The sequence below is a fragment of the Oryctolagus cuniculus genome, chromosome 16 (genome assembly GCF_051225735.1).
Source record: "Oryctolagus cuniculus isolate XC-2025 breed Fujian yellow rabbit chromosome 16, ASM5122573v1, whole genome shotgun sequence".
NCBI classification, from domain to species: Eukaryota; Metazoa; Chordata; class Mammalia; order Lagomorpha; family Leporidae; genus Oryctolagus; species Oryctolagus cuniculus.
Window position 1 is genome coordinate 49,130,435 of NC_142882.1, and position 22,652 is coordinate 49,153,086.

Below are 22,652 nucleotides of genomic sequence, written 5' to 3' on the forward strand. Positions count from 1 at the left end.
TTGTGGGAAAATAGAGTTAAAAGATGAGTTTATCTCAGTGCAAAATACTGGAAATCCATGCACAGTTTTTTCATAATATGTATTCTCTGATCTTTCTGAAGGCTCTTCACAAACATTTACACACTTAAATTTATATACCTGTAGATATCTATTTCTATCTATTTGTAATTAATACAGCTCTTCAGATACAGACATAAACAAACAAAAAGATCAGCTCAGTCATTAATTAGTCAAGAGAGGGCAAGTTAAACATTTTAATCCTATTCCCTCACCTTAAAGATGGGGTCACGAGCCGGCGCCGTGGCTCAATAGGCTAATCCTCCGCCTTGCGGCGCCGGCACACCAGGTTCTAGTCCCAGTCGGGGCACCAGATTCTGTTCTGGTTGCCCCTCTTCCAGGCCAGCTCTCTGCTGTGGCCAGGGAGTGCAGTGGAGGATGGCCCAAGTGCTTGGGCCCTGCACCCCATGGGAGACCAGGAAAAGCACCTGGCTCCTGCCTTCGGATCAGCACGATGTGCCGGCCGTGGCGGCCATTGGAGGGTGAACCAACGGCAAAAGGAAGACCTTTCTCTCTGTCTCTCTCTCTCACTGTCCACTCTGCCTGTCAAAAAAAAAAAAAAAAAAAAAAAAAAAAAAAAAGATGGGGTCACAACACCACTGCATGTAACTGGGAGAAAAACTGAATGGGGGCAGTTGTACTTAGTCCAGAATCTAGCCAGGAGTGAGCATCTGTGAATAGTAGGAGCCTTTATCAAAAGAGGGAGGTAGAGGCAGGAAAACCCACGGATTAACCTCATCAGTAAAAACTGCATGGGGCCAGCATTGTGGTGTTAACAGACTAAGCTGTTGCAACACCGCCATCCCATATCCAGCTCCCTGTTGACAGCCTGGGAAAGCAGTGGGAGATGGCCCAAGTGCTTGGGCCCCTGCACCCACATGGGAGACCCAGATGAACCTCCTGGCTCCTGGCTTCTGACCCGCCCAGCCTCAGCTGTTGCAACCATTTGGGGAGTTAATCACTGGATGGAAGATTCTCTCTCTCTCTCTCTCCCTGTAACTCTTTCAGATAAACAAATACATCTGAAAGAAAGAGAGAGAGAGAGGGAGGGAAGGAGGGAGGAAGGGAGGAACTGATAAACACCTTCTAGAGCCCTTTCCCACACATCACTGTATTATGCCTTCACATGTATGTAGGAGGTGGACTATAAGAGACACTGTTCCAGTCTACAGCTGAAGTGTAGACTCAGCCCACGGCCAGACTCAGTGAAAACAATAAATAAGCCTAACACTGGGAAAGTGGGTGCTTCTTCCGCCTTTGAGCGTGCCTCCAGAATGCTGTTGCAAGTTTTGGAGCTCGGAGTGAGTTTAAACTGTGTGTCCAGCCCGTGTAGCACTGTCCTTCCAAGCACACATTTTTGAGGCAGACAATTTGTCTCTGCCACATTCATAGTTGCGGTACCTAAGCAACGTAATTACCTGTCTCCTAAGCTTCCATTTCCTCTGGTAAAAATGGGACCAATAAATCAAGGACTAAGGAGCACACTTGCGAACTCATACATTATCCAGCATTTACTGAAGCTTCCAAAGAATTGGTTTCCCAAGGCAAAGCCCAGAGTTCCGTGCTTGGACTTGGAGCTGTGGTTTCTGCCGCTAACTACCTTTCTCCTAGTGTAAACCGAGGGCTAAGGGAGAGACAACTGGTCACCCTTCTATTCGCTTACTTCATCAGGAAAAAGAGTGAGCAGTGCAGAAGAACTCATGGAAGAGTCAAATTTTCATCCTGTCCACCACCCTACCCGTCTCCAGAGACCACTGCTATTCTTTCACTTCCCTTAAAAACAAACAAACAAACAAGCTTTCTCTGGGGAATTCCCTTGTAGACTTTCATGGTTTTGTCCCCGATTCTTTTGGGGCTGAAAAATTACCCTGTGTGCCTGCGTTCAACCTTCTGGGTCTCTGTTACAGACGGAGAGCTGCTGGGCCGGGGGCCCACACAGAGCTCACAGGTTCCTGTTTGGAACTTTTTTGTGGTTTTCAGTTGGTTTTGGCAGAATGCTTCCAGGGTGGGAGGATGTGCGATGGGTTTCCTTCAAGAGTTCTTTTAGGCTCAAAGGAAACTGACCAGTCTGTTCCCAGGGATGTTAGAGGGACAAGGGTCAGAATGCAGGGAAAATGTGGGAAGCAAAGCCTATTGAGAATGTGGTTGACACTATGGGTTATAAAGCAGAAGCCATACTCTGGTGTCACCAAAAGAAACTTTCTCACAAAATCCTTTTCTAAAAGTGTATTCGTTGGGGCCAGTGCTGTGGCCCAGCATGACACCAGCTTCCCATGTCAGAGTGCTGCTCCACTTCTGACCCAGCTCCTTGCTACCACACCTGGAAAAGCTGGCTCAAGTTACTGGGCCCTGGCCACCACTGTGGGAGACCAGGATGGACTTCAGCCTAGCCCAGATCTGGCTGTTGCAACCATTTGGAGAGTGAGCCAGCAGATGGAAGATCTCTCTTTCTCTCTCTCTCACTGTCTCTCCCTCTCTCTCTTTCACTGTCTCCCAAATAACTAAATATTAAAAAATAACCTTTTATTCCTTCACGCTGCCCTATTACTTTGTAATACATTTTATGAATATACATATATATATGTACTTTGAATACATTTTATGAATATACATATATATATATACACTTTGTACCAATGCCAAAATGTTATCTGATAAAATTGATATTTTGCTGGAAATTAAATCATAGTATGGACTTCCAGTATGAAATGATAATTGTGTATGTTTATTGAAATGATAATGAAAATTTAGAAAGCTGACAAATAGCAAAGAACCACAACATTCCAAACATAGCTTCTCACAGTTCCTGCAGTCAGTGCACAGTACATCTCTCGACTCAACAGATATTTAGCTGAAATGAGTGAAACACACAGAACTTTTCCCTGCTATTTTCTTCTCTCCTTCATAGTCTGATGTCTGAAAATGTGTAGAATTGGGGTTTTTTTCATCTTCAGGAAATTTAAGGTAAGAAACTGATATTCTGCTCTTAATTCTTTCCAAACAACTTTTTTTCTTGAATGAACTCATGACACATATATAGTTTAAAAGTTAAAAATAAAATATGTTTTATAATATGAGATTATCTACTATGAATGTTAGTATCTAGTAATTCTATAAAAAAATTTTTTAAATGCCATTTTGATTTTATTACAATTCATCTTTCTAGTCATGTAATAATTATTTGTAATTTTTTAAATCTAGCTACAGTGCATTTTCTTCTATTAATAATCAAATTTATTTTGGCGACTAATTTGGATTATTTAATAATTTCTTTCTAGGGGCTGGCACTGTGGTATAAGTGGGTAAAGCCACTGCCTGCAGCGCCAGCATCCCATTTGGGCACTGGTTCAAGTCCCAGCTGCTCCACTTCTGAGCCAGTTCCCTGCTGATGACCTGTGAAAGCATCAGAAGATGGCCCAAGTCTTGGCCCCTGCACCCATGTGGGAGACCCAGATGAAGCTCTGGATGCTGGGTGTCAACAGTGGCATAAGCACATTGATGAACTGGCTTTCCCAACAGACGTTGAACATAAGCATACTCTCTGACCTTGTAATTTCCCCTTTGTATATCTCTACCAATAAGGGCAGTAAACCCTTGGTATCCATGAGGGACCAGTTTCAAGAGTCCCTGAAGGTACCAAGCTTCATTAAGTCCTTTATATTAAATGACACAGTGTTTGCCTATAATCTACAGCATCCTCCTATATACTTGAAACCATCTCTAGATTGCTTATAATCCCTAACACAATGTGAATGCTTAATAGCTGTGATACTGTGTTTGTTTAGAGAATGATGACAAGAAAAATAAGTTTGTACACATTCAATACAGATGTTTCCAACATGGGCCTAACCACACAGTACATGAGCTGCAGCAGGTTGAATCCACAGATGCAGAATCAGTGGATATGGTGACTGACTCTAGCATGTTCCCCCAAAAATGCATACAATAACTTTCATCACAATGCTTTGCATAACGAGCCCAGGAATGACACATATGCCCACCAAAAGTGCAATAAAAAATGAAATGATGAAAGATTATTCAGAAATTAAGATGAACAAACTATAAACATAAATCTACATACACATGGTCAGCTGATCTTCAATAAGGTGCCAGGAACACCCAAGGAGAAAAGGGACAATCTCAACAACGTTGGTGGGGAAACTGGGTATCTACACGTGAAAGACGAAGCAGTGCCGCATCCAACAACACTTACAAAAGCGAATTCAAAATTGATTACAGTTAAGACCTGAAACCATGCAACTGGTAGAGGAAAATACAGAGGAAACGCCCCCTTTACACAGGCAATGATTCCTCGACTATGGCACCAAAACATAGGCAACCGAAGCACAGACAGTGGGACTGCATCGAACTCGATTGTTTCTACACAGCAAGAAAAAAAAAAAAAACAGCACCAAAAGGTAGCCAACATAATGGAAGAAAATACTTACACGGTATGTTTCCAATGAGGTGATAGCCTGAAAAATGTATAGGGAATTTAGACAACTCAATAACAAAAACATACCCAATCAAAAGTGAGAAAAGGATCCAACTAGACTTGTTTCGAGGTGGTTACTTGTTGTCTAATGGGCACAAAGCTTCCCTTTGGGAAGATGAGAAAGTTCTGGAGATGGATGGTGATGACAGTTTCACAGCACATGTATGTGCTCCATGCCACTGAATTGTGGACTAAAAGCCACAATGTGAACTAAAATGTTACATTTTGTGTTTACGTATATTTTGACACAATTAAAAGACTTTTTTAAAAGTCTGCATTCTGGCCGGTGCCTCGGCTCACTAGGCTAATCCTCCGTATGTGGTGCCAGCACCCTGGGGTTCTAGTCCCGGTTGGGTCACAGGATTCTGTCCCAGTTGCCCCTCTTCCAGTCCAGCTCTCTGCTGTGGCCCGGGAGTGCAGTGGAGGATGGCCCAAGTACTTGGGCCCTGCACCCCATGGGAGACCAGGAGAAGCACCTGGCTCCTGGCTTTAGATCAGCGCAGCATGCCAACCATAGCAGCCATTTGGGGGGGTGAACCAACAGAAGGAAGACCTTTCTCTCTGTCTCTGTCTCTCTCCCTCTCTCTGTCTAACTCTGCCTGTCAAAAAAGAAAAAAAAAAAAAAGTCTGCATTCCAGGAACCAGTGCTGTGGTACAGCAGGTTAAACTGCCACCTGCAGCGCAAACATCCTATATGGGCACCAGTTTGGGTCTCCACTACTCTGCTTTTGATCCTGTGAAAGCAGCAGAAGATGGCCCAAGTACTTGGGCCACAGGACTCACATGGGAGACCCAGATGAAGCTCCTGGCTCCTGGCTTCAGCCTGGCCCAGTCCTGATCATTGCAACCTTTTAGGGAGTGAACCTCGGATAGAAGAGTTTCTTTTCTCTTTCTTTCTTCCTTCCTTCCTTCCTTCCTTCCTTCCTTCCTTCCTTCCTTCCTTCCTTCCTTTCTTTCTTTCTTTCTTTCTTTCTTTCTCCCTCTCTCTCTCCCCCCTCCCAACTCTGCCTTTCTTTCTTTTTTTTTTTTTGACAGGCAGAGTGGACAGTGAGAGAGAGAGAGAAAGGTCTTCCTTTTGCCATTGGTTCACCCTCAATGGCCGCCACAGCTGGCGCACTGCGGCCGGCGCACCACGCTGATCCGAAGGCAGGAGCCAGGTGCTTCTCCAGGTCTCCCATGGGGTGCAGGGCCCAAGCACTTGGGCCATACTCCACTGCACTCCCTGGCCACAGCAGAGAGCTGGCCTGGAAGAGGGGCAACCGGGAAAGAATCCGGCGCCCCAACCGGGACTAGAAGCCGGTGTGCTGGCGCCGCTAGGTGGAGGATTAGCCTATTGAGCCGTGGCGCCGGCCTCTGCCTTTCAAATAAAAAAAATTTTTTTTAAAAGTATGCATTGCTTGCAAGGTCTCAGGCAATACCTTTGCTTCTGATCTTGGTACCACACTAAGTAGTGAATTGTAGTAGAGAGGAAAAGAAAGAAAGCATATGAGTTCCTTAGGAAAAGCAAGTCTCAGTTCCAATAAACTGGTAGCCAGTGCATCATATAAACTTAATGCTTTTTGCAATTGCTTCATGAAGAAATATTATCTAATAGGATAAGTAGGATTTGTAAAATAAGGCTGAGTGTGTCACTGAACATAATATAGGTATTAGCAAAGAAAATGAGGAAATCAGAAGACGTGATCATTTTAGAGCCAATAAAGTAATAGAATCTAGGTTGTACATCAAGCAGAACTTCGGCTTTGTCCTGCAAGTGCACCATTGGCTTAGTAAAGACATTTAGTTTGCCTGTTATAATTACTTACTTGGCTAACTGGCCAAAAAGATACTTTGGGAGTGGGCGTTTGGCCCATCAGTTAAGATGCCACTTGGGAGGCCCACATCCGATATCAGAGTGTGTGGGTTCAAATTCTGTTTTGGCTTCTGATTCTCGCTTCCTGCTAATGTGCACCCTGGGAGGTGATGTCACAAGTACTTAGGCTCCTCCCATCCAAAGGAGAGATCTGATTGGAGTGCCAGGCTCCTGGCTTCAGCCTGGCCTTGTCGAGGCTATTGTGGACATTTGGGGAACGAACCAGAGGATGGAAAATCAATCTCTCTCTCTCTCTCTCTCTCTCCCCCCCCCACCCCCCATCTCTTTCCTCTCTCATTCTCTGTGTTTCTGCCTTTCAAATAAAATTAAAATAAATAAACACAAAGATGTTAAAATATATTGTGTGACTAAATAATAAAAAAAGTAGGCATGGAGAACTGAAAAAGAAAAGTGTTTTCAAAAAGAGAGTTTCTCTGGCTCACTGGGTTTCCTGAGTTCCTGTTGTCCTCAAGTGCAGTATGACGTGAAGAGCACGGTGTACCTTCCTGAGAAATCATCAGTGTTGTCCTCAGAGAGCACAGAGCGATCAGAAAACAAGTTTGGCAAAGCACAGTGCCAAACGTACACTCAGCTACTGTTGAGGAGAGAAACCACCCTTGAGTTTGGTGTGAAGGGACAGCAGAGCACACACATGCCAAGGTGAGCCTTAACTGCTATGATTTCTTTTTCTGGACTTATGAGTTTTATTAAATATATAATTGTTAGTGTCTATAAATGTAAATGTAGCTATAAATGTTGTCAATCATTTTACTTTTTCTATTTTATTATCTTTCTCACACATATGACAAATTATTGGGGATGTTCTGACCAGTGACTTCTATAAAAGGGAAAATATATGAAAAGGTGGCTTTATTCGTGCCATACATTCCTTCCTGTCATGAAAAGCATTTCTGACCCACAGGGACTCATTCATTCATGGAGATCCTTACTAACTGAAAGCTGATTAACTGTTTCAGAAGCTTAGGTACTATCTAATTCATTAGCAATTTCACTCCAGAGTTTAAATCTGTATCTTATAATTGCCTCAGTATAGTGCAATATGTTATATGGCCTGAAAAAGAAACTGAGTGACAAACATCTCTACCTGCAAGTAACAAAGTGATAATTTATCAACATCATTGGGATGTCAGGATAGCTAAGACCCTGAGTAGTGTCTGATGGAAGGAAGAATACATGATGGTTAACACAGCTGTAATGATAAGTGGGTATTCAAAGTAGCCCAAATTTTTGTGACGGTTGATCCACATATGGGGGAAGTTCTAATTTATTTAATTGTCATTCATTAAAAACCCCTACTCCCTCAAGCTGTTTCTAACAGACACTACTGCATTACTTTGTTATGGAAAATCGCTGAGTATGAAGGAGCTTAAGAGCTTTCATCAGGGCAGGCATTTTGGCACAGAAGGTTAAGCTGCCATTTGGGATGCCCACATGCTATATCAGAGTGCCAGGTTCAAATCCCAGCTACTCCCCTTCCAACCAAGCTTCCTGCCCATGTAATCCGTGGAGGCAACCAGTAAAGGCTCAAGTACTTGAACCCCTGCCATGCATGTGAAGAGCTGGATTAAGTTTCAGGCTGCTGGCTTAGACCTGGTGCAGACATAACTGTCATAAGCATTTGGGGAGTGGAGCAGTAGATGGAAGAGTCTCTCTCTCTCTCTCTGTCCTCTCTCTCTCTCCATTCTGCCTTTCAAGTAAATAAACAAACTTTAAAAAATATATTTAAAAAGTTTGAACCAATTACAATCAAAACACTGGCAGAGTGGGAATGGGAATACAATTCAGTATGCCAACAAGTCATGCATTTCCCATGGAATCTGGTTTCTTTTTATTCTACTTCTAAAATGTTCATTAGCTCCAAATCTAAGTCCAGAATGAAGGAAAGAAGTTATCCATTCAATGACAAGATCTGAGCAGGAAACTAAGTAGCTGGAAATTTCAGCTGGGTTGGGAGGTGGACAGGGTGTAATTCCCAGCAGCTAGCTTTTGCAGAAGCTGTTAAGGGTGTAAGGAATGCTGTGTGCATGACAAAATTCATACAAAGATGATATATTTGTTAATATGCTATTTCAGAAGAATTAAACTGTAAACTGAATGGCAAGTTTTGAAAGCACTGAAGAGATGCAAGAAATGGATCAGAGAAATGGGTAAGATTTGTCTAAATTCTACTAAGAGTATTTTTTTAGAAAGCTTTTACTTAATGAATACAAATTTCGTAGGTACAACTTTAGGAATATAGTGGTTCTTCCCCCATACTTGCCCTCCCACCCCCACTCTCGTCCCACTTCCTAATCCCTTTCCCATCCCATTCTTCATTAAGATTCATTTTTAATTAACTTTATATACAGAAGAGCAACTCTATACTAAGTAAAGATGTCCACAATTTGTACCCACACAGACATACAGAGTATAAAGTACTGTTTAAAAACAAGTTTTGCAATTAATACTCATAGTACAACTCATTAAGGACAGAGGTCCTACATGGGGAGTAAGTGCACAGTGACTTCTGTTGTTGATTTAACAATTAACACTCTTATTTATGATGTCAGCGATCACTCAAGGTTCTTGTCATGAGCTGTCTAGGCTATGGAAGCCTTTTGAGTCCACAGACTCCATCAGTATTTAGACAGGGCCATAAGAAAAGCAAAGTCCTCTCCTCCCCTCAGAGGAAAGTACATCCTTCTTTGATGGCCACTTCTTTCCACTGGGGTCTCACAGAGATCCTTCATGTGGATGGATCATTTTTTGCCACAGTGCCTTGGCTTTCCACGCCTGAAATGTTCTCATGGGCTTTTCAGCCAGATCCGAAAGCCTTAAGGACTGATTCTGAGGTCAGAGTACTGTTTAGGGCATTTGTCATTCTTTGAGTCTGCTGTGTGGACTGCTTCTCATGTTGGAATATTCTCTCCTTTTTAATTCTATCTACTGTTATTATCAGACACTTGGTCTTATTTATATGATCCCTTTGACATTTAATCCTATCTATATGATCAATTGCACACTTAATACTATCACTTTAACATGTGAGATGGCATCAGTATCACCCAGCTTAATGGGATCTGGAGCCCCATGGCAAGTTTTTAGCTTTACCCTTAGGGGTAAGTCTGTGGGAATGTACACCGAACTGTACATCTCCTCCCTCTCATTCCCACTCTATTTTTTACTGGGATCTATTTTCAATTGGACTTAAACACCTGAAAATAATTCTGTGTTAAGTAAAGAGTTCAACCAATGGTATTAAGTAGAAAAAGAAAATAGTAAAAAAAAATAATAAGATAAGATAATAAACTGTTCCTCGACAGGCAAAACAAGGGCTGCTCAAGTCATTGCTTCTTATGGTGTCAATTTCACCTCTACAGGTTTCCTTTTAGGTGCTCTGTTATTTGTCAGAGATCAGGGAGAACATATGGTATTTGTCCCTTTGGGGTTGGTTTATTTCACTCAGGATGATGTTTTCCAGATTCATTCATTTTATTGAAAATGATAGGATTTTTTACTGCTGTATAGTATTCCATAGAAACATATCCCATAATTTCTTTATCCAGTCTTCTGTTGACAAGCATTTAGATTGATTCCATGTCTTAGCTATTGTGAATTGAGCTGCAATAAACACGGAGGTGCAGATAACTCTTTTATTTGTGGATTTCATTTCCCTTGGGTAAATTCCGAGGAGTAGGATGGCTGGGTCATATGGTAGGACTATATTCATATTTCTGAGTTATCTCCAAATTGTCTTCCATAGTGGTTTTACCAGTTTGCATTCCCACCAACAGTGGATTAGGGAACCTTTTTCCTCACATCCTCGCTAGCATTTGTTGTTTGTTGATTACTGTATGAAAGCCATTCTAACCGGGGTGAGGTGAAGCCTCATTGTGGTAAGAGTATTCTTCTACACCTTCAAATACAGCTTATCATTTTCACAGCTACAGTAAAAATGTCTAGAACTTTTTCCAAAACTAGTAATTCTGTTTGCATTTCCCTAAACTTTAGCATAATCTATGCTTTGAATGGTTAAGGGTGACTTTAGAATGTATTCTAGCAAAAGGACTTACTAATTTAGTGCTTCACAGCTCTCTCCTGAATTTCTTGTCACTTACTAGGCTATAGAGGAAAGATGCCTCCATTTTTTATTTCAGTTCTCTATGGAGCCTTCATTCCATCTGGGTACATTTAATAAAAGAAAATATTGCATTCTGATTCTTTGGTCACTGAGTAGATATCTGAATGTATTGGCTATAAAACAAGGGAGAACCCCTCTAGCTCAAGTGATTCATTAACACAGAAAATAGCCACAGAGGGTGAGCCTTCCATGCCACTTCCTTGGAGGTCTGGAACCATTAAGGCTAAAGCAAATTCCCCTTGGGAACATTTTTTTAAGTTTTATAGTGTATTTATTACTTTTAATTTTTAAATTTTATTTTAATGGACAAATTATAACTGTATTTTATTATGGGTTACACAGTAATGCTATGATACACAAAGGTACTTCAATAAAGTTGTGAAAAATTAAACAATAAGTATAGGGCCAGGTATGACTCAGCAGTGAAGATGCTGCTTGGAATCCCACACCCCATATCGGAGTGACTGAGTTCAAGTCTTGAGTCCACTTCCAATTCCAACTTCCTCCTGAACGTGCACCCAGGGAGGCAGTAGGTGACGGCCCTGGTACTTGGGTCCCTGAGACCCACATGGGAGACCTGAATTGAGTTCCAGGCTCCTGGCTTCAGCCTTTTCCAGTTGAGGTTATTCTAGGCATTTGGCGAGTGAATCAGTTAATGGAAGTTCTCTCTGTGTCTGTCTCTCTGTGTCTTTCAAATAAAAATTTTAAATATGCATATTTTAAAGAAGATAAATTTATTACAGTGCAAAAACAAACTGGAAATCCATGCACTTATTCATGCTATGCATTTTCCTTGAATTTTTTTAAAGATACCCTCATTTTGTATAGTGTAGGATGATGGAACCAAGCTAACTAACACGCCCATCACCTTAAATACTTATCATTAATATTCATTCCAACTGCAACATTGCACCTTTGGCCAGTGTCTTCCTATTCCCCTCACTCCCCAGGCTCATGGAAGCATCATTCTACTCTCTGATTCTCTTAAGTTGACTGTTTTAGGTTACACATAGAAGTGAGGACATGAGGCTTTTGTGCCTCACTTAGATCACTCAGCATAACAGTCTTCAGGCTCACCTATGTTGTCACAAATGACAGAACCTCCATCTTTGTGTGTGTGTGTGTGTGTTGAACTTTTTTTTTTATTTAGTAAATATAAATTTCCAAAGTACAGCTTATGGATTACAATGGCTCCCCCCCCATAATTTCCCTCCCACTCGCACCCCTCCCATCTCCTGCTCCCTCTCCCATTCCATTCACATCAAGATTCATTTTCAATTATCTTTATATACAGAAGATCTATTTAGTATATATTAAGTAAAGATTTTATCAGTTTGCACCCACACAGAAACAATAAGTGTAAAATACTGTTTCAGTACTAGTTATAGCATTACTTCAGATTGGACAACACATTAAGGACAGATCCCACATGAGAAGTAAGTACACAGTGACTCCTGTTGTTGACTTAACAATTTGACACTCTTGTTTATGGCGTCAGTAATCTCCCTAGGCTCTAGTCATGAGTTGCCAAGGCTATGGAAGCCTTTTGAGTTCACCGACTTTGATCTTATTCCAACAGGGTCATAGTCAAAGTGGAAGTTCTCTCCTCCCTTCAGAGAAAGGTACCTCCTTCTTTGATGGCCCCGTTCTTTCCACTGGGATCTCACTCGCAGAGATCTTTCATTTAGGTTTTTTATGTTTTTGTGTTTGTTTGTTTGTTTTGCCAGAGTGTCTTGGCTTTCCATGCCTAAAATACTCTCATGGGCTCTTCAGCCATATCCGAATGCCTTAAGGACCGATTCTGAGGCCAGAGTGCTGTTTAGGACATCTGCCATTCTATGAGTCTGCTGTGTATCCTGCTTCCCATGATGAATCGTTCTCTCCCTTTTTGATTCTATCAGTTAGTATTAGCAGACACTAGTCTTGTTTGTGTGATCCCTTTGACTCTTAGACCTATCAGTGTGATCAATTGTGAACTGAAATTGATCACTTGGACTAGTGAGATGGCATTGGTACATGCCACTTTGATGGGATTGTATTGGAATCCCCTGGCATGTTTCTAACTCCACCATTTGGGGCAAGTCCGATTGAGCATGTCCCAAATTGTACATCTCCTCCCTCTCTTATTTCCACCCTTATATTTAACAGGGATCACTTTTCAGTTAAAATTTAAACACCTAAGAATAATTGTATATTAATTATAGAGTTCAACAAATAGTACTAGAACAAAACAAAATAATACTAAAATGGATAAAGTATTACATTGTATATCAACAGTCAGGACAAGAGCTGATCAAGTCACTGTTTCTCATAGTGTCCATTTCACTTCAACAGGTTTCCTTTTTTGTGGTTGGTTAGTTGTCACCAATAAGGGAGAACATATAATATTTGTCCCTTTGGGACTGGCTTAATTCACTCAGCATGATGTTTTCCAGATTCCTCCATCTTGTTGCAAATGACCGGATTTCATTGTTTTTGACTGCTGTATAGTATTCTATAGAGTACATGTCCCATAATTTCTTTATCCAGTCTACTGTTGATGGGCATTTGGGTTGGTTCCAGGTCTTAGCTATTGTGAATTGAGCTACAATAAACATTAATGTGCAGACAGCTTTTTTGTTTGCCAATTTAATTTCCTTTGGGTAAATTCCAAAGAGTGGGATGGCTGGGTTGTATGGTAGGGTTATATTCAGGTTTCCGAGGAATCTCCAGACTGACTTCCATAGTGGCTTAACCAGTTTGCATTCCCACCAACAGTGGGTTAGTGTCCCTTTTTCCCCACATCCTCTCCAGCATCTATTGTTGGTAGATTTCTGAATGTGAGCCATTCTCATCGGGGTGAGGTGAAACCTCATTGTGGTTTTGATTTGCATTTCCCTGATTGCTAGTGATCTTGAACATTTTTCATGTGTCTGTTGGCCATTTGGATTTCCTCTTTTGAAAAATGTCTATTGAGGTCCTTGACCCATCTCTTCAGTGGGTTGTTTGTTTTAATGTTGTGGAGTTTCTTGATTTCTTTGTAGATTCTGGTTATCAACCCTTTATCTGTTGAGTAGTTTGCAAATATTTTTTTCCCATTCTGTCGGTTGCCTCTTCACTCTCCTGTTTCTTTTGCAGTACAGAAACTTCTCAATTAGATGCCATCCCAATAGTTAATTTTGGCTTTGACTGCCTGCACCTCCAGGGTCTTTTCCAGGAAGTCTTTGCTGGTACCTATATCTTGCAGGGTTTCTCCAATGCTCTCTAATAATTTGATGTTAAAGAACTCTACTAAGAGACTATTGGAACTCATAGAAGAGTTTGTCAAAGTAGCAGGATATAAAATCAATGCACAAAAATCAACAGCCTTTGTATACACAGGCAATGCCACAGCTGAGGAAGAACTTCTAAGATCAATCCCATTCACAATAGCTACAAAAACAATCAAATACCTTGGAATAAACTTAACCAAGGACGTTAAAGATCTCTACGATGAAAATTACAAAACCTTAAAGAAAGAAATAGAAGAGGATACCAAAAAATGGAAAAATCTTCTATGCTCATGGATTAGAAGAATCAATATCATTAAAATGTCCATTCTCCCAAAAGCAATTTACAGATTCAATGCAATACCAATCAAAATACTTAAGACCTTCTTCTCAGATCTGGAAAAAATAATGCTGAAATTCATATGGAGACACAGGAGACCTCAAATAGCTAAAGCAATCTTGTACAACAAAAACAAAGCTGGAGGTATCACAATACCAGATTTCAGGACATACTACAGGGCAGTTGTTATCAAAACAGCATGGTACTGGTACAGAAACAGATGGATAGACCAATGGAACAGAATAGAAACACCAGAAATCAATCGAAACATCTACAGCCAACTTATATTTGATCAAGGATCTAAAACCAATCCCTGGAGTAAGGACAGTCTATTCAATAAATGGTGCTGGAAAAATTGGATTTCCACGTGCAGAATCATGAAGCAAGACCCCTACCTTTCACCTTACACAAAAATTCACTCAACATGGATTAAAGACTTAAATCTACGACTTGACACCATCAAATTATTAGAACCTCCATCTTTTTAAGGGCTGCACAGTATTTACATTGGGTATATAAAGCACATTTCTTCTTACCCATTCATCTGTTGATGAACCCTTAGGTTGACTCCATATCGACATGTTGCGAATATGCTGCAGTGAGTACATGAGTGCAGATATCTTTTTGGCAAGCTGAATTTGACTTACTTGGGTATATATCCCAAAAGCTAGATCACACAATGATCCTATTTTTAGTTTTCTCAGGAATTTCCATAGTATTTTTCAAAATGGTCGAACTCAGGGCCGGCGCCGCGGCTCACTAGGCTAATCCTCCGCCTTACGGCGCCAGCACACCAGGTTCTAGTCCCGGTCGGGGAGCCGTATTCTGTCCCGGTTGCCCCTCTTCCAGGCCAGCTCTCTGCTGTGGCCAGGGAGTGCAGTGGAGGATGGCCCAAGTGCTTGGGCCCTGTACCCCATGGGAGACCAGGAGAAGTACCTGGCTCCTGCCATCGGATCAGCGCGGTGCGCCGGCCGCAGCGCGCCGGCCGTGGCGGCCATTGGAGGGTGAACCAACGGCAAAAGGAAGACCTTTCTCTCTGTCTCTCTCTCTCTCTCACTGTCCACTCTGCCTGTCAAAAAATAAAAAAAATTTTAAAATTAAAAAAAAAAAAACAAAAATGGTCGAACTCATGGCTCTTCTCAAAACCACACAAGATAACAATGCTGAGAATATTACAAAAACCAAGAGAATTGGATTCCACACCCAATATATTTCCTTTAATATTCTGATGTTGTTATTATTTTCCCAAAGTAAATTCTCCCTCAAGTTTTGGCCAGACTTTCTGAACTTTTCTTCAAAAATTCAAAATAGTTTCTCTAAATTCTGTGCCCTAGAATGCTGTGTAGGGGGTGGTGAGAGGACAGACTGATTTCAGGTTACATTTGTGAATGTAAGCATTATCTGTGAGGCAAATACAGCATGTCTCCAGCATATATTTCACAGGCAGCTTTATAACTGGATAATAATGGTTCAAGGTCTGGAGTCAGACTCAAGTTCCAGCACTAGCTACCTATGCGAGGCTGTTTTCTCATCTTCCTCACCTTTCAAATGGTCACAACACCAGCATGGCCAGCCTCACTGGGGTCAACGTGATAACAGCACTGGCTGATACTGGTTAAGAGGCCAGTAGGAAGACAACAGCAGATTGCAACATCTCTGCACTACCACACAGGACACTGACATGGAGAGGCGACCTCATGAGGACCTGAGACAGCTACACCTAATTTCTTTTGGATGACTGTAAACTGGAAAGGATGGGAGAAAGCATTGTGAGAGAAAACAGCTCCAGGCATTGGCAACCGCAGTTGGATAAACCCTCTAAAGCACTGTATGACACAGGTCTTGGGTCTGGCCTTGAAAAATGGGGATTTTACTTGGGGGAGGAAATTCATTTGAAGCTGGGGGCAGATTTTGGGCTTGTCTGGTTTTTATTAATCAAATGGAAGTGCTGGGCTAGTCAACGCCAGTTTGCAAACCAGCCCTGGGCGTACTAGACCTGGGAGCTGGGCCCCTGGGTTTCCACTGCGTCAGTTTGCTGGCCCCAGGCTCCACCCCTCCACTGTTGCTGGACAACACTTGGTGGCAGGGAGCGTGGCCTGAGATCAGTGCAGGGCGCCCACCTGCCCGCATGTTGCTCTCACACTAGTGGAAAAGAGCCATGGAAGACCCAAGCTCCCTTCCAGAGCTTTCCATGAAAGTCAGGGGGAAGACAGAAATGGTTGTCCCCTGGGTCTTGAAAAATTAAAATCTGCATTTGGGGGTGAGGAAAGAGATTATGGGACTTTTAAAAGAACTTTTTGTGTGTATGCGTCACCCTAGAGTGAATTGGGCTGTACGCAAGTAAATTATTAACCTGATTCAGTTGCTTGTCGGTTATCAAAACTGTCAGAACAGGATGTTACAAAACTGGAGATGAATAGATGGAAATTTGTCCTCTTGTGATATCTTCATAGGAAAAAAAAAAAAAACTGCTACCCTTCAATCTTTCAGGTGTGTGTGTGTGTTGGATGGAGAAATTTCCAAGGAAATCAATGGTTAAGATTTACAAACTTTCATTTGGATCTCCATACACTATAAGCTAAGAAGTGACATTTCCAAATTGGGGACAAAATTCAAGGTATATTTATTTATTTGATGCATCCTTAACAGATTCATTTACTAATGCTCTGGAGCATTTCATGACAAAAGGTTAAAAACCTTAATCCACTACTTCATACCTTTAAGAATGACGATGAGAGTGAGAGAGAGAGGGAGGGCAAATAAGTGTTGGTGAAGATGTGAAGAAACAGGAACTCTTGTGCACTGTTGGGTGAGAATTGAAAATGGTGCATTCTCAGAAAATTCTGAATAAATACTCTGAATAAATACTCCAGATAATTGGAAACAAAAAGTCACCCTCACTTGCACACCTGTAATAACAGCTGCATTATTAAAGATAGCCAAGGCCGGCGCCGCAGCTCACTAGGCTAATCCTCTGCCTTGCGGCGCCGGCACACCAAGTTCTAGTCCCGGTCGGGGTGCCGGATTCTGTCCCGGTTGCCCCTCTTCCAGGCCAGCTCTCTGCTATGGCCAGGGAGTGCAGTGGAGGATGGCCCAGGTACTTGGGCCCTGCACCCCATGGGAGACCAGGAGAAGTACCTGGCTCCTGCCATCAGATCAGCACAGTGCGCTGGCTGCAGCGCGCCAGCCGCGGCGGCCATTGGGGGGTGAACCAACGGCAAAGGAAGACCTTTCTCTCTGTCTGTCTCTCTCACTGTCCACTCTGCCTGTCAAAAAATAAAAATAAAAAAAATTTAAAAAAAGATAGCCAAAATGTGGTATCAGTCCTAGTGTGTGTGGACTGATGAATGCATACAGAAAACATGGCAAACACATCTCCTAGAATAGTGCTCAGCCATAAAGAGGAGGGAAATTCTCACACACACTACAACATGGATGAACAGAGCAGATGTTACGCCAAGAAAATAATACAAGGATGAACCTGAAGACATTAGGCCAATCAAATACTGTCTGGCTCCCCCTCTGTGAGATACCTGGAGTAGTCAGACTCATAGAGATAAAAATTAAAATAGTGGTTGCCAGAGGCTGGTGGGAGGAGCAAATGAGGAACTGTTGTTTGATGAGTATAGAGCTTCAGGTTTTGCAAGACGAGGAGAGCTTTATGGATGAATGGTGGTGAGGGCACCACAACACACATGAATGCACTTGTTTAGCTGATTGGACATTTAAAAAAAGTTAAGAGGGCAGGCCAGCACCGTGGCTCACTAGGCTAATCTCCACCTGCGGTGCCAGCACCCCGGGTTCTAGTCCCGGTCCGGGCACCGGATTCTGTCCCGGTCGCTCCTCTTCCTGTCCAGCTCTCTGCTGTGGCCCAGGAAGGCAGTGGAGGATGGCCCAAACCCGCATGGGAGACCAGGAGAAGCACCTGGCTCCTGCCTTTGGATCATCGCGGTGCGCCGCCCGGCTGGTATTGCGGGGTGAACCAACGGAAAAGGAAGACCTTTCTCTCTGTCTCTCTCTCACACTGTCCACTCTGCCTGTAAAAAAAAAATTAATTAATTAAAAAAAGTAGTTAAGAGGGCAAACTCTGTGTTATGTGTGTTTTGTCACAGTGTTTAAAAACTCCATTCCAGATGGATGTCATCACTTGCTACCCAAATAAACTTAGAGACAGCAAGCGACAACTTATTCTCCCAGTGATTATTCTAAATTTTTGTACTGTTAATCATCAAATTTGTTTCAAAAATTTCAGTGTTGGTATAAATTTGCTGCCAGGAGTGATAGCTGACAGCTTTGCAGATCATTAACTTGGAAATGTTGAAGTTATACTCACATTGTAATTTTTTCCTCTTAAACATTTATTTTCCAGAACACCACAAGAACAATTGTCTAACGTCAGAAAACAAGCTGTTGGATGTGTTGAGATAGTAAGTGTACCCAGTTAGAAAATCTCTCTGTCAGAAAATTCTATGGAATTACCAGTAGTACATAGAGTAACTGTGTTTATTGGATAGTTTACATGCATCATTTGAGGGAAAGGAAATTAAAAAAAATTCATTGACATGTAATTTCCAGTAGGATAAAAGCTCAAAAGTTTCATAATGAGATAAAGAAAAAAGTAGCACAACACCCATACAATTATCAGTTTAAACAAAAGTGTGTGTATTATGTATAATTGTTACTAGAGGTTATTTCTGAGTGGTGGGGGATTATGAATGACTTTTGCTATCTGTGTTTGTGTTTCATTATTTTCCAATGCTTCTACACTGATAGGTGTTGCTGTTCCTATTTTAAAAGTGTTATAATCTTTTTGAAATAGAAAGTAATTAAATATTTTGTAAAGTCTAAGTATCATAAAATGTGTCAGCCACTTCTTTGAGATTATATTCAAGAAATATTTTCATTTAAAAAAAATTGAGGCAGACAGCAACCCCACTCACTGATTCACTTCCTAAATGCCCCCCAAAACCCAGGCCAGGCTCTCGAAGCCAAGAGCTGAGGACTCAATCTTTGTCTCAGAAGCCAACTACCTGAGCCATCACCACTGCCTCCCCGAATCCCCCATAGCAGGAAGCTCCTAGGAAACTGAGCCGTACATCAAAGCCAGGCATTCAAGCGTGGGCGCAGGCATCCTAACCACTGTCATAACCAACTGCATACCCCAAGGAACATTGTCATAGATGTGCTTCCAGACATCAGCTTTGCCAACTCTGGTCTCTGTCAGTGTCATGTCATTAGAAGTATCACGTCATTAGAAGGGCCTGTGCTGTGGCACAACGGGTAAAGCCACTGCCTGCAGTGCCAGCATCCCATAGGGGCACTGGTTCAAGTCCCCACTGCCTCAATTCTGATCCAGCTCTCTGCTATGGCCTGGGAAAGCAGTGGAAGATGGCCCAAGTTCTCAGGCCCCTGAACCCACATGGGAAACCCAGAACCTGGCTTCGGAAGGGCGCAGCTCCAGCCATTGCAGCCAACTGGGGAGTGAACTAGTGGATGGAAGACCTCTCTCTCTCTCTCTCTCTCTCTTTCTCTGCCTCTCCTTCTCTCTCTGTGTAACTCTTTCAAATAAATAAATAAATCTTTTAAAAAATTAAAAAGTGCACGTGAAATAGCACTTGTTTTCTCAAAAGCCAACTTTTACCAAAAACAAAAGCCTGGGAAGTATAGAACATGACAGAAGTTATCAAGGAGATTTATTCTGGGGCATGGGAGAGATTCCTTCTCTTCTGCAGTGCTGACGACAATGCTGGGGAAGTTACTCTCTGAATGTCTAGTAGCTTTTGCAGGAATGAATGGAAAAGCATGAAATGTTTAGCTTTCCGGTGTTTCTTATTCCAGATAGTCCTGCAAATATTACAGATTCTTACTTATAGGATAGAAATTGTTCTGGATAGAAAAAAATCCGAGGAACTTAAAATTTAAGAATCTAAAATGTACAATTCACTGTACTTTTACTAGTTGGTTAACTGTTCACTGCACTTAGTTGGCACATCGCTATGATGTGAGCTTAGAGTTCATAGTTTGCAGATGCACTTTCCATAAACTAAGACCTTGTCACTGCAGTTGTTTAAATATTTATTTATTTATTTATTTATTTGACAGGTAGAGTTATAGACAGTGAGAGAGAGAGACAGAGAGAAAGGTCTTCCTTTTTCCGTTGGTTCACTCCCCAAATGGATGCTACTATGGCCGGTACTGTGCTGATCCGAAGCCAGGAGCCAGGTGCTTCTTCCTGGTCTCCCATGCGGGTGCAGGGCCCAAGGACTTGGGCCATCCTCTACTGCACTCCCGGGCCACAGCAGAGAGCTGGACTGGAAGAGGAGCAACCGAGACTAGAATTGGCACCCATATGGGATGCCGGCACCGCAGGCAGAGGATTAACCAAGTGAGCCACGGCGCTGGCCCCAGTTGTTTAAATATCTTAACTTCCTCCAGAATCAACCAAGGGGAGCAAAGTTTCTGATTCTTGCCCGCCTCTTATCTGATGCGTGTCACCTCCTACAATTCATATGATGTAGACGCTTGGTTTTCTGAATTTCTTCTTCAAAGCAGATTGTAAATCCTTAAGATTCAGTGTTTACTTATTCTTTTTTACTTAATATATAAAAAAAAATCCATGATTTTATACATCTATTTAATCTCTTAATTTGGAAAGTACTCTACGACTCAAGCTGTGGGTTGTGTTTTGCTTGTTTTATAGCCTTAACTAATGCTCCCATGCCTTGTGTTCCTTAGTTCCGCTTTGCTGATGGGCTGGACATCACCCTCATGATCCTGGGGGCACTCGCATCATTGGTCAACGGGGCCTGTCTTCCTCTGATGTCGCTGGTTTTAGGAGAAGTGAGTGATCACCTTGTTAGTGGATGTCTAGTCCAAACCAATGCAAGTGAGTTCAAGATTTGTTTCTGTATTGCTAGGGACTTAAATGCATTGTATAAAACCATTAAACCTTGAATTCATACTGAAGCTTATTATATCATAAAATAATATGCATATAATATGCATTTAAGTCTCTTTTTAAAACATTAAAAGAGCTGTTTTAAAACAAAATCTGTATTAATCAGGGTTTTCAAGAGAAACAGAACCAATTGTGTGTGTGTGTGTGTGTGTATGTAGAATGATAAAGACAGATTTATTTTAAAGAATTGGTTCACATGAATATGGAGTTCAGAATATACAGGGCAGGGGCCGGTGCTATGGGGCAGCAGGTTAAGTTGCAGCCTCTGGCACCGGCATATGGGCAGCAGTTCGAGTCCTGGCTGCTCCACTTCCAATCCAGCTCTCTGCTATGGCCTGGGAAAAGTAGCGGAGGATAGCCCAGGTCCTTGGGCCCCTCCACCCACGTGGGAGACCAGGAAGAAGCTCCTGGCTCCTGGCTTTGGCATGGCCAGCCTCGATCGTTGCAGCCAATTAGGGAGTGGCCCAGCAGGTGCAGGATCTCTCTTTCTGTCTCTCCTCTCTTTCTCTGGCTCTGCTTTCAAATAAATACATAAATCCTGAAAGAAAGAGAGAAAGAAGGGAGGGAGGGAGAGTACGCAGAACAGATTGGAGACAATCTTGCAGTTCAAGTGCAAAGTCTGCTTGCTAATGATCAGTAAGAATCCTGTGAGATAAAGTTTAGCTCAGTCTGTCTCTCTAGGAATTCAAATAATTTACTGTTACAAGTGATTATATAAACACTTAATCAAACCCTTGGGCCTTCCTAGGCCACGTAGCTATAAGGTACCGCTCCAAAGGAAAAATCAAAAAATTAAGAATGGCTATGTCTTCTGGCTTACTAGATGCTTGGAGCTTCTTTAACAGAGAGAGAACACAATGAAGCAAGCAGGCAGGAAGTCGCATGCAGGAAAGGACAGTCACAGAGACAAATACCCTGAAGGAAGACGAGTGGAGGAACTGGCATCAGTGTGCAGTGAAGTGCTGCCACATTACCCGTGTGTGTAGGCACCCTTCTTTGCATTCAGCGTTTGTCCTTTAAGGAGACATTATTCTTTATGTGGAAATACACTGATTTCCCAATGCACTAACATGTGAGTGTCCACTCTTTATTTAGTGGATGTTCTCAACATGAGTAATTGCCTGATAATGTATTTTTTCCCCAAATTCCATGCGAGGAAGTAAAAACCTGGACTGTCTTTTACACACTAGTGTAGCTCTCTACCATGTACTTCCATCACTGCCCTATTCAACTTGAATACTAAGCTATACCAACTTGGTTTCACCCAAAGGCTTTTAAGTGTTCCAGTGTTCTTTGAGAGAAATAAACCCATTGCTTCCATCTCTCTACATCCTTCTATCTGGTGGTCTCCTGTCTAAACAGAAAATTTTTATGTAAGTATAGTTAATGAAAAGAAATATTACTTATATAATGTATAACTATTTTCATTGTATATCAATAATATAATATTGAATTGAAAATAATATAATATTCAAATTAACGATAATAACTTAAAATTTTTATTTTAGTGAAAAAGCTAAATATATAAGCTAATTTGTTGTTAAATAGATCCACCAATTCA

The 22,652-nt window shown here is 41.9% G+C and overlaps 1 protein-coding gene and 1 long non-coding RNA gene across 7 annotated transcripts in view; one reads left to right on the forward strand and one right to left on the reverse strand.

The window, feature by feature from the left end:
* Positions 1 to 22,652, reverse strand: part of LOC149121730 (uncharacterized) — a 57,265-nt gene that overhangs the window by 11,829 nt on the left and 22,784 nt on the right. The window lies entirely within an intron of this gene.
* ABCB5 (ATP binding cassette subfamily B member 5) overlaps positions 6,932 to 22,652 on the forward strand; it is a 120,783-nt gene continuing 105,062 nt past the window's right edge. For 3 of the 5 annotated variants that reach the window (XM_051852797.3, XM_089315353.1, XM_089315354.1), the window contains exons 1-4: positions 6,932 to 7,064; positions 8,499 to 8,572; positions 18,503 to 18,560; positions 20,869 to 21,019. In XM_051852797.3, the coding sequence (XP_051708757.3) occupies positions 8,520 to 8,572; positions 18,503 to 18,560; positions 20,869 to 21,019 (262 nt within the window). In that variant the 5' untranslated portion in view covers positions 6,932 to 7,064; positions 8,499 to 8,519. Of the gene's footprint in view, positions 7,065 to 8,498; positions 8,573 to 16,623; positions 16,751 to 18,502; positions 18,561 to 20,868; positions 21,020 to 22,652 lie in introns of all 5 variants that reach the window. The other 2 variants (XM_089315351.1, XM_089315352.1) reach the window with 2 other exon arrangements.